This window comes from Ictidomys tridecemlineatus, chromosome 4, assembly GCF_052094955.1.
Source record: "Ictidomys tridecemlineatus isolate mIctTri1 chromosome 4, mIctTri1.hap1, whole genome shotgun sequence".
NCBI classification, from domain to species: domain Eukaryota; kingdom Metazoa; phylum Chordata; class Mammalia; order Rodentia; family Sciuridae; genus Ictidomys; species Ictidomys tridecemlineatus.
The window spans coordinates 109350054-109362332 of record NC_135480.1 but is presented as its reverse complement, the minus strand read 5'-3'; the positions used below and the strand labels follow the sequence as shown (position 1 = coordinate 109362332).

Genomic DNA, 12279 nt, shown 5'->3' with positions numbered 1-12279 from the left:
GCTCCTAAGCTGCACCTGAATGGAGGGACACACACCTAGACCCTGCTTCTTCCCGCTAGCCACACGTAGACCCAGCAGTCAGCCTCTTTCTGAGTAAGTTGCAATTGAAATAACCTTCTGCAGGTGAGAGCATTGAGTGTTGTTTATTTAGGAATTGTTGAATCCACAGCCTTCCCCACCACCCTCGAAGGAGCCAGCTTGCTCACTTCTGTAGCACGGGAGCTGGTTCCTAGTATCACCATTTTCAGTTGACTTCAAACACCTGGCACCTTCAAAAACTAGTCTTTTCTCCAATTGTGTATCTTCCTTATTCTGCCACCTCTATCTTCCACAAGCTGGGCCAGGACTTCTTTTGTAACCAAGTCACTTAGGGACAAGTCAAGCTGGGCCTTTCACTGGTTAGTCTGGGTATTCAATGGGGAAGGGGCAGTTGGTGTCTTGACCACCTTGGGTTTTTTTGTTTTGTTTTTGATGGAGCTGAGGATTGAACCCAGGGCCTTGGGCATGCGAGGCAAGCACTCTGCCAACTGAGATATGTCCCCAGCCCTTGACCACCTTGGTTTTTAAGAATAAAGTCTGATGGAGGGGATCTTCCTACCTCCCACCTGCCTTCTTAGAGCTTATTTTTACCTTCCTCTTTGGCTTCATGGTGTTGCAGTCACTGTGATGGTGACATTTACTGGAGCATCAGGGGATTCTTGTGCAGGATCTAGACTTGGGAAGGTGGGTGATTCGGTGTCTACAAAAGAATAGGTGAGCAGAAGAGAGGCTTTGGGAGTGTCCAGATTGTTGTCAGACAAAGCGTACAGAAACAGCCTTGGTCTCTTTGTACGTGGATAATCTTTGAGATAGAATTGTGCTTACCTGCAGGCACCTCAGTAGTTTCTCTTGCTCCTCTCTGTTGGTGCCTTTGCCCCCTGGGGGTAAAATGAGAGAGGAAAGTTAATGATAACTGTACTTCCTCTACTTTCCTTTCCAACTAGAGGAAATCCTTGACTTCATAATGACTGGGGTCCCCAACTTACATAGGAACAAGCAACTGACCAAGGCCTGTAGGAAGAAAAAGAGAGGGGGCATTATTTGACTGACTTAACATGGATCCCAGGAGATGGCATTCCCTTTCTCAATGAGCTCCATGCAGGTTCTCGAGAACCCAATCTGGAATGGCCCCAAATTCCTGAGCTTGGGGACTGGGGCTCAAATGATAACATCTAGCCCTGGGGAGAAGGTTGTAGCTAAGGAAGGGCCTTGATTCTCCTTTGGCTAAGGCTGGCCCTGGCCACCCTGTGGAGTCAAGCAAGCAGCCCTTCTCTTTAGATTCCCACTCACAGGGGAAGGTCCGTGGGTGCCGGGCAGCATACTGGAACACCAGCAGAGAGACCACAGTTGCCACCACCATTCCTGTGCCTGCTGCACCCAACACTGCTGGATAGGCACTGAAGGGGGGGTCCACTAGGAGGTAAGATCGCGGTCACATGATTTAGAGCCATGACGGAACTTGGGCAACAGTGGCTCATCAGATACCGAGGAGGCAGTGCCTGGCCCAACCAGTTTCCCCTCCAGCTGATGTGGGGACCCCAGGGATCTGGAGATCAGTTTTTCCCGAAAGAAAGAAGTACTCTGACTGCCTGGTGGCCCTTTATGGTTTGTGTCCCCAGCCAAATTCCCTGTTTCTGGCACAGAATGCAGAAGGCCATGTATTTTGGCAGCTTGGAGCTAAAGAGAAATGGGTCCTAAAACAAGAAATCCCCAAGATGGGGAGGGAGCAGCAGGAAGCTGAGAGCCCTCCTGTATCCCAGAAGGTGAGACTGAGGCACAGAGTGGGGCCCCTTCTTAAGTAATCACCAGCACCCTGTTCCTCCCCACCACCTCTTAATTTCTTTGGCTTCAAGCTGAATTTGGGTTCAACCCCTAGGCCTGGAGCCTCTTGAGCCTGCAGGAGGATGGGAAAGAGTGGTAGAAATTACCAGAGGGCTCTGAGGAGAGGGTGGAGAAGAGGACAGAGATGGGGTGTAGGAGAATCCAGCAAGAAGGAAGCAAAGGAATGGAAGTGGGATGCTCTGTGAACAGGATGTACCAGGGTCCAGTTTTCTGGGGAAAAGGTGAGTCCCTCCCTGGGTCCAGCTCAGCACCTGGTGTCTTCACCTCAGAGGGATATCCAGCAGTGTGATGATTCAGAGCCAGGATGCGGAAGGCATAAAGGACTCCTGGGTCCAAACCTCCCAGCCGCCAGCCCCTGCTCTCTGGGTCAATGTCACTAGCTGCAGTCTCCCAAGCCCCAGATCCTGGGCCAGAGCCACTGGCCCTCCGCTGCACCAGAAAGCTTGTCAGGTTCCCAGGGCCCTGGATGGCCCATTGCAGCTGCACCTCTCTCCGGTGCCGCCCATAGGTGAGGCGTCTGATGGTGACATTGGGAGGAGCTGGATACCCTGGAGATGAGTGAAATTGGGGACTCATGTAGGCACCTGTACATCTACCACTATGATTCCTTGAGCATTCAGATGTGCTCCTGGGAAGAGGAAAAACTAGATCGGAGTTTTAGACCTGAGCAGTTTACCTGGTCTCAGTTTCCTCATCTATAAAATGAAGAGGAGGAGGAGAAGGAAGAGGAGGTTGCAACTGTGTGGAGTTTTGCATGCCTGCAGTCAAAACTGCCTCAGACCCTTGGTGCCTACACCCATCTAGTGACCTGCTGTGGAGAGTCCACCTGGGCCCAAGTGTGCTCTGGTGTCCAAATTTTGGAGCAGAAAAATCCTAGGCAAATCCTTTCTGTAAAGTATTCTATGGCTGATGGTCTCCCACCCCCTTGCCAAACAACACACAGCACCCCTCACTCACTCAGGACCTCCAGCAGCACACTCTGGCTGCTGTTGCCCACGGCGTTACGGGCCACGCATTGGTAGGTGCCCCTGTGGTGTACTGGGTCAGCATCTCGGATTTGGAGGCGCAGCTGGGCACCCGCAGGGTGCAGCACAAATCCTGATGTGCCTGGTTCCACCTGCTGTTGCTGGGGACCCAGCCAGAGGAGCTGCGCTGGTGGCGTGCCCTCCTGGAGAGCACACTCCAGCCAGGCCTCTTCCCCCTCCAGCACTGACACCCGGGACTCAGCCACTGCCAGGTGCGGGGCTTCTATGGGGACAGAAAAGGTGAAATTGGAACAAGGGATCAGTCCCAGCTAGTGGGAAGGCTTGAGAGAAAGGGGCTGGCAGGTGGTGAAGATGATGCAGAGCATAGGGGGAAAGACTAGGACTGTGAAGCCTGTCCTGGGACAATCTGGCTTCTTGTTCGGACTCAATTGAATGCCAAGTTTCCATCAAAGTCAGCTCCAGGGTGTGCTGGTAATCCTTCCTGTTCTTCCCCCACCAGACCCCAGCCTCTCCTCTGGCAGGCAGGGGTCCTGCTTACTCATCCCTGCACCTGGCACAGACCTCCTCCCCCCTAGTGGCCCACCACTTCTCCGCTGGCCCCAGGCACAATGCTGGACCATAGCAGATGCTGAATTTTTATAGACTGACTCTATGAAAAACTCAGACTCTCAGGTGCCAATGAACCTCCTGTGATGGAATTTCCAGTCCTGAGACTAATAGGGAAGGAAATATTTGGAGTGGAGAACCTTCTTAGAGCCCTCTCAGAAAGCATGCTAGTCACCAAGCCTTTGAGACCAAGAGGTAAATCATTTTGTAAGATCTATTATATGTGACAGATCTTCTGTTGTTTTTTTTTTAACATTTTTGAACACCAATATTTAATTCTTTTGTCTTTAGTTGTTAGTAAATAGATTGGTGGACCAGATGAAGACAGAAAGAGGAAACAGACATCTGGTGACGTACCTCCATATGCAAATAGATACTAATGATGAATACAATCAGCATTCCCATGTCATCTAGATCAATCCTGTCAGTACCCTAGTGACCAACCACATGTGACACTGGGTACTTGTAATGCAGTCACTTACTATTGAGATGTGCAGTAATTGTAAATATACTGCATTTTTAAAGACAAGATAAAGGGACTGGGGTTGTGGCTCAGTGGTAGAGCACTTGCCTAGCATGTGTGAGGCATTGGGTTCAATCCTTAGCGCCACATAAAAATAAATAAAATAAAGTATTATGTTCATATACAACTAAAATAAAAAAAAAAGACAAGATTAAAAAATTAGCTCATCGATATTTTTATTATTATCATATGCCGAAATGGCAATGTCTTGGATATATTGAATTAACTAAAATGTTTCACCTATTTCTTTTACTTATTTTAATGTGGCTAGTAATTTTTCTTAATTATATAAACAGCTCACATTATGTTTATGTTGGACCACACTGACCTAGTATGGATCAAAACCAAAACAAAACACTAGAGACCGTGGAAAAGAGGTGCATCAGTGTCCATCTTGGCTCACTTTCCATTCTAGCACAGTCACACTCCCTGGACTCCCTCCTTCTGATTTCAAAGGGCTGCTCCTTCTGGCCCAGTCCCAGAAAGCTAGCCCAGCTTACCCAGCTGGAGCCTGCAGTAGGGGTCAGGAGTCCTGAGTGGGTGAGAGCCCTGGCAGGTGAACTCTTTGCCAGCCAGGTCACCCTGGGCCTGTAGGAGGTGGATGGCCAGTGAAGAGCTGGCACTGCCCAGGGGCTGCTGTTGCCTGTCAAGCCATCTCAGCACAGCAGGAGGCTCGCCTCCAGGCCACTCACAGCTCAGCATGATGAACTGGTCTCCTACTGTGGCTGTGGTCCAGCAGATAGGGCTCTTGGGAGGTTCCCCTAGAAAGGAATTAGGGCTCTTGGGAAGAAATACTTGGCAGGCCCACCCTTCCCTCTTCCTTCATTTATTCCTTCACTGACCAATTCCTCCATCATGTGTCCCTCCTTTCTTCATTCATAGATCATTTATGCAGGACTCACCATGTGGCTGGGCAATGGTAGGGGCGGACACTGAGCAAATAGTCACTGTAGAACTGGGTGAATATAGGTACTAGAGTATAGGTAGAAAGACAGATAAACTCCCTGGGGCTTCAGGAAAGAGAACTCTGTCTTGGCCATGCGTGGGGCCTTCCCAGGCTGAGAGGAGGAAGAAGAGCACATTTGGCAAAGAGAACACTAAGACGCGCATCTAGACCAACAGGCAACAGAGTGTAAGGTGTCTGGGGGCCTGCTGACCATGGAGGCTGAGAGAGAGTGAGGAGGGGTCACAGAGCTCTAAGCTAGAACCGAGGAGGACAAAGCACAGTGTGGATGTGAAGTGGGAGCTAGAGGATGAGCGCTGACCTCTACCCACCTCTTTGTTTCATGGCATGTCTTGGAGCCTGAGATCTGGAGTCCACCCCAGACCCACATCCTTCTGGTTTTCCCCTGTCACCTTACCTGCACTCTGAAATATAAGAACCCTGCATATCACTTGTGTTCACTCACAGATTTTGACCCTGCAGAAGGTGGGCAGTGCCAGGGCTGGATGCTGGCTGGTGCAGGTGAAGACACTGCCATTAGGGAGCCCAACAGCTGCATGACTCCAGGTGACGTTGCTGGGGGCAGTAGGGCCAGTCTTCTGGGGCCCTTCCCATCGCAGCTGGGCAGTTGGAAGACCCCCAGGCCAGGCGCAAAGCAAAGTCACAGCCCCAAGGGTGGGAAGCACAGCACAGGAGGGCTGTCCTGCAGGGGGATCTGGGTGGGGAAGTGGGTGAGGAGGGGCTGGAGCAGGCTCCATGGCCAGTGCCCTGCAGCCCTGGTGACTGGGTATCAAAGATAGGGAAGTAGGGAGAAGTGGCCAAGTAGGGAAGGACAGAGACCCTCTTAGGTGCAGGTAAGGAAAATGCTGAGGTCTCAGGTCAAGGGGCTGGGGCATGAGGTGGGCAGGGTTCAGATCCCAGGAGGAATCCCAGAAGCCCCAGTGGGAGGCCCCATCTCTCACCCTCATCTTTGCCCTTGGGCATCATGCCTCACTGTCACTACTCTACCTTTCTCTGTGCCTCAGTTCTGGTCTCAGGTCCATGGAAATAATCATTTGGAAGGGTCCCTCTTCCTGCCCCTTCCCATGATTTCCTTAACTTTTCCCTTGACCCTGCAACCCGGCTTTGTTCTCCAGATGCATCCTCCCACACCAGACTGCTGCCAATTTCTGTGCCACTTTCTGCAGGGTGGTTGGGTCAGCCAGAGCACAGGCCTATACAGGCTCCAACCCTGGGTGTCCCCCGACCCACACACTCACAGTAGATGGTAAGCTGAACAGTGGTCTGTGTGCGGGTGTCCAGGTGGGTATTGTGAGCCAGGCAGGTGTATAGGCCTGTGTGGGTACGGCCAGCACTGGCGATGACATAGGTGGGACCAGTGTGGACCTGAGCATCATCACGGAGCCACACATAGTGACTGGGAGGGTTGGACTCAGCCATGCAGCTCAGGGTCACCTCCTCCTTCTCACTGGCCCAAAAACCCTCTTCGGTGAATCCCAGTGGCTCCACAGTGATCACAGGCTTTTCTGGACCATCTGGAGAGCAAGGAAGACGTGTCATATCTCCCCGGTCTTCATCCCATATGTAGTAGTATGTGGTACACACCAGCTCTGTGTCGGCCCACATGCCTGGCCCTTGGGTGCTCGGAGTCCCTGGAGGCCATAGGCCCAGTGCAGGGTTAGTAGGCACCCTGTGCTATGGGGCCTCAGGAAGCAAGGTGCGATTCTGAAGGCTTTCCTGAGGGACTGCTGGGGGCTGAGGTAGGAAGCCCAAATGAGCTTGCTAGACAGAAAAGGGGCATGGTGACCCACCCTCCTGGTGTGCTGGGAACTGGGTGGTTACTTGGAACTGGGATGGCTGGTCACTCCAGAGTGCAGAGGGAAGAAAATATGGAGGGATGACATAGGGCCTGCCCTTCTCACTTGCTCAGGTGCCCACCTCTCCTTCTCCTGCTTCCCAAGCTTGGTCTCTCTACCTCTAATGTTCTTCCTGACTTCCAGAAGGGACTGAATTTTCTGTCAGATTCCATTATGCTCCCATGTTCTTCTCAAGATCTCTGACTCACCCAACTCCTCCACAGCCCTCAGTTTACAGTTCCCACAAACTGCCACCATTAAGACAGAGTGGGCGCCATTAGTTCTTGTTCCTTAAAATCTCTGGAGCAGCACTGCCCAGTAGATGTGTGTGAACCACAGATGTTGCTTTAAATTTTCTAGTAGCCCAATCTTAGTGGGAAAAAAAACCCCAAAAAACCCAAATCCAATCAATCAACAAGAAAAGCACCAATAGGTTTTAACTTTAATAATACATTTCATTTATCCAAATATATCCAGAGTTCGATTTCAATATATAATCAATGTAAAAGTTATTGAAGAGCTATTTTATATTTTTTCTTTCAGACTATGTCTTCAAAATCAAGTGTACACTTGACACGTACATCTCAGTTCATTTGGATTAGCCACATCTGAAGTGATTAGAGACACACGCGTGGCTGCCATATTGGACAGAGAGCTCTAGGCCATCCTAGTCTTCATTTCCCCAAGGGGCTTCTGATTTCTAACATGGGACTCTCAGCCTCAGCCTTTGGACCAGCTTAATGCCCTCTCTTCCCATTGTGGCCTCCTCCCTGTTTTTTGAGGGTTCAGTTGATCCCTTGAGGCTTACATACTACAACAAAAGACCACCCCCAAATCACAGGTAAAACCATGCAAATGAATGAATATATGCACATTTTCCTGGGAAAAGGAGCTCATGACCTTAAAAAGGTTAAACATCCTGGTACTAGAGCTGAATTTGGCACCAACAGGCACAGCACCCTGTGGCTATAGTTTATTAGAGTCTCTTGGGGGGCTGGGGGTACTCCCTCAGTGAAAGGATATAGAGAGCCTGGAGGTATTGCAGTGGGCCAAGTGTGGCTAGATAGGTGAGTGCTGGCCCTCTCAAACTGACTCACAGATGACATCCAGGAAGACTCCATCGCTGCTCAGTCTGTTGACGGCATTGCTGGCGCTGCACACATACCAGCCCAGGTGCGTCCGGTCAACCGGGTCCAACCATAGCAGTGGCTCTGTGATCCCTAACCGTGTTTCTCCAGGGCCTCTGGGTGTCTGATGGCGCCAGGCGAAGGTCACAGGCTCCGTGCCCTCCCGCACTATACATGTGGCTACTGCAGAGGCTCCTTCCACTGGTGATGGGTCACTCAGCTGTACCTGAGGCTTAGAGACAGGCACTGGCCAGAGGGAGAGACCCTGGGTTTGTTATTACAGAGCCAGGCCAGATCTGACTGTGTCCAGTGAGCCCACCCCAGCTGGTCATGGACTTGCCTGTTCACTGAGTCCTGAACATCCCTTCCCCCCAACTCTAGGTTTCTTCAGTCTCTGGAGGGGATACCCTTTAGATCTGGGCCCAGCACATGCAAAGAAAACAGCAAGCACATGCAAAGAGATACAAAGCAGCATGCAGATCAGCCACAGTTCTGTTGCATCCCTGGCTAGGCACCTCACCCAGCACGGCCAGTGTGAGGTAGGAGTAAGTGGTGTGGAGCTGGGCGCCGGACACGTGCAGGGCCTGGCACAAGAAGTGCCCCCGTGCACCCTCCTGGAGCTCCCCTAGCACCAGGCTGCTGTTCCTCAGACTCACGACCCCCAGCGCAGAGGCCCCGGCCTCCACTTTGGAAGAGGTTCCATCAGTGACAGCCACAGGTCGCGGGACCAGGGAACCCAGGGGGGTGAAGCTCCACAGGACCACCACTGGGGCAGGCCCAGAGCCACAGTCCAGCTCCACAGAGTTGCCGCGTACTCCTTGGATGGACACAGCCTCCTCCACTGGGGACTGGGGGGTTAGGTGGGGTTGGCCTGGGCAGAGAAGGAACAACAGAGGACGTCTGGGCTGCTCTGGGTTCTACACACACACACATAACCCCCTTTCCCAGAGCTTCTGTTTACTCTCCTGCAGTTACAGGTGGCCCAGCAGGGTTCAGTAAGACAGCACAAGCAATTCTGGAGCTGGTAGGCAAGAGACAGCTCTTGAGGGATCTTGTGTTTAGATGCACTGAAGGAGAGGTTGACTGAGAATGAAGGGACTGGGGCTGAGGTCTCCACTCCTCACGGGTCGTCAGACCATCTAACAAAAATACAAATTCATGGGCCTCACCCTAGACAATTGAGTCAGAATCCTCTAGCACTGGGAGTGGGCAGGGCCTAGGAATCTGCATGTTTAACAAGTACCCAGGTCAGTCTGATGAACAGCCTGTCAACAGTGATGCTGGGGATGCAGGAGATCCACATGGTCACTGGCAAGTCAGGATCTAGAAGTCCCTGTGTAAGAATTCCAGAGCTGGACCCCCACCTGGTTCCAGGCCCACTGTAGCCAGGGGAAGGAGACAGCAGTCTGTATCAGCCTATCACCAGCCAACAGTGGGGCATAAAGACAACTGAGCCCCCATCCTTGTCTCAGGGAGCTCTTAGTATCTCAGGGGCCTGTCGGGAATAGTTCTCATGGCTGTTCTCTGCTGAGGGCTAGCTCTCAACTCCAGCTTTGGGCCAGCTACCATATTTCCCTTCCCACTAGAATATGGCCTGAGTGGGTCTGCTCTCTATAAACCTTGGCAGGTTTGCCTGGAAGGATAACCAAATGACAGGAGCCATTGACACTAGTTCCCCCGACTACATGCACCCTTCCTGCCAGGCTCTGGACTGGCACTCTTCAGTGCATGGCCTATTGACCTTTTATTCTAAGAATGCTGTGAGGCAGTTAATAATAGTGACTCTGAGGAACTAAGTCACTTTGCCCAAAAACATACAGTAGGTGGTGGAACTGGGATTGGAGTCCTAACTACCAGTCTTAGACTCTATTCACTTCTATCAGCTTCTCCAGAGACAGAAGAAGAGAAGACAAATATGTAGTTGGTGGGAAGAGATGGTACACAATTCTGATGTTGCATTGCTTCAAAAGAAAAATACCTAACATGAAACAAGTTGTAAGCTTAGGAGTTATATGGTTAGATCTGGATTAAGAAAGTTTCCAGCTTTTGAGGGGATTGAGATCAGCTTGAAGACCATTACAGTAGCCTACGTGAGAGATACTGGGAACCCAAGCCAGTTTACAACCTGATGACAACCTCAGGATAGCTCTTTCTTCTTAGGGTCATACTATGAGGCACATAGTAGTTGCTCAGTGCATTCTAGTTAAATGTTTAACAATTGGATGACGAATGGATCTCATTGAATGGTTATGCAAGTGCAAAAGCAGGATCCCCAAGGAAGAAAAGAGAAGAAATAAGGGTATATGTGTGGGAAATGAACCACACAGGGGGTCTGAGCACTCACCTGAGTCCCCTAGATGCAGAAGGCAGAGGTGTAACAGCAGTGGGAGGTCGAATGGTCTGTGCTGGACCCTCTCACCCACCATGGCTCCATCTCCCTAATGGCTGCCCATCTGAGGCTCCTACATAACTCTTGGGCTCCCTGTCCCACAGCACAGCCTTCCCTGGGGGATGGGGTCTGGCTCAGGTTGCTAACCTCAGCTCTTCCTATACCTCTACCCCTGCTCTCCTGTTACTGTCACTGCCCTGATTACTCATGAATAATTTATCAGATGATTCATTCTATCCATAACGCAGAGTTGGGGAGTGTCAGGGCCCAGCTGGGGAAAACCCAAGGGAGAGGACCATGTGCTCCTTGCATTTCCATTTGAATGATATTGTGAAATTAGAGTCACTGAACATGGAGTTGAAAAAGGTCCCCGATCTCATCGAGTCTGACCATCTGCCCCATGCAGAGCTCCCAAGCTGGGGAACTAAGGTTCCACACACCTGTAAGTGCACTTAAGTCCCCTTCCTGGTTGTCCTCACAGTTTGTGGGGAGAAACTGGAGGGGTGGTGAAAGAAGCTGTGGTATCAAACGCAGCTGAAGACGGGGTCAGATTTTGATGTCCTCTGGTGGGAGGGTTGAGGGCAGGGTGAGATTCCTGGACCTGGTGAGAAGCAGGATCTCATGTCTGGTGTTAGGTTCACAGGGGCTCAGCCAGGACAGGAACTGTCAGAGTTGAGAGCGAGGCATGCTCTTCCTGGGCCTGGAGATGCTCTCCGAAGCACACTGGCCTCTCACTTGCAAGACAGCAGCCCTCTGGATGAACACTTCCCCTCTCCCCAATCCATGGCCAAGGCCTTCTATGCCCTCCCCAGGCTCTTGAGTCCCCATTCCCCCCTAACTCAGTTGTAGAGCAGAATGGCAGGTAGTTCCTAAGAATCAGACTCCACATGGGGAGGAAGCCAGGTTGGCCTGACCCTAATGACCAGTTCATCCAGATCACTCATTTTGACCTCCCCGTTCCCCCAACTGGGAATGTCTCCATCTGCTCTGAGACTGTGGTTGACTCTGTCTGACCAGAGGCTTGTGGAACTGCTGAGTACCTCCTTTTCTGACAAGAGCACTCAAAATCTTTATCATTTATGTACCATGTTAGAGTTTTGTTTATCCATCTAGTTAATGTTTCACATATCAGGATATGATTTGGCTATAGGCTTGTGGTTTAGACAGTTTTTTATCACTGTTACCAAAAGACCTGATAAGAAAAAGTTTATGTGGTGTTTATGGTTTCAGAGGTCTCAGTCCATAGATGACCAATTCCACTGATCTGGAGGTGAGGCAGAACATCATGGTAGAAGGGTGCAAAGGAGGAAAGCAGCTCAGGGTACAGCACCAGGAATCATGGAGCTCCTCCAGCCACACACCCTACCTTCCTATAGTTACCACCCAGCGAATCCACTCAAGTGTATTAATGTACTGATTAGTTTTAAGTTCTTAAAACCCAATCATTTCACCTCTGAACTTTGAGTATTGTCTCACATATGAGCTTTTGGGGGACAACTCACATCTAAATCATAATAGCTTCCTTGGGCCCTTGGTCCAGGCCCATGAGAAGGCTGGGTAGATATTCTTACTCTGAGAAGAAATGGCAAATTCTGTGTACCTACCCATATCTTTAAACTAGATAGCAGTGGTGTGACAGGAACAGATGCCCAGGTTTCTTGCTGCTGCCTCCCAATTGAGGACCTTCTTTGCCATTGTGAGCAGCAGCTACACCAGACTTTGGATGCTTGTAAACCTGAGGGCCAGATGACTTGTCCTGGGACCTCTTGTCTTGCACTCACCTCCCTTGCCTCTTGGAGTCAAACTGCAGTTCCTTTCTTTGTGCTGCAGGTTTTAACCCAGATCTCCAGCCTTTTGTAACCATCTCGAATTCTGATTCTTGAATCCCAGGATTTGGGGAAAGCAGAATGTGGAAGGATGGGGACAGCTGGACTGGAGCAGAGGAAGCAGATGCTCCTGGAAATAAAT

The 12279-nt window shown here is 50.8% G+C and overlaps 1 protein-coding gene across 1 annotated transcript; it reads right to left on the bottom strand.

Moving 5' to 3' along the window:
* Window positions 1-169: 169 nt before the first annotated feature.
* Window positions 170-10512, bottom strand: Vsig10l2 (V-set and immunoglobulin domain containing 10 like 2). Its single transcript, XM_040285520.2, has 12 exons — window positions 10267-10512; window positions 8443-8793; window positions 7893-8168; window positions 6199-6474; window positions 5406-5654; window positions 4497-4757; window positions 2839-3129; window positions 2133-2429; window positions 1330-1452; window positions 1026-1050; window positions 865-917; window positions 170-739 (listed from the first exon to the last, which is right to left on the bottom strand). Exons 1-12 carry the CDS (start codon window positions 10346-10348, stop codon window positions 645-647), a joined length of 2379 nt encoding a protein of 792 aa, XP_040141454.1. The 5' UTR covers window positions 10349-10512; the 3' UTR covers window positions 170-644.
* Between the last annotated feature and the right edge of the window lie 1767 nt (window positions 10513-12279).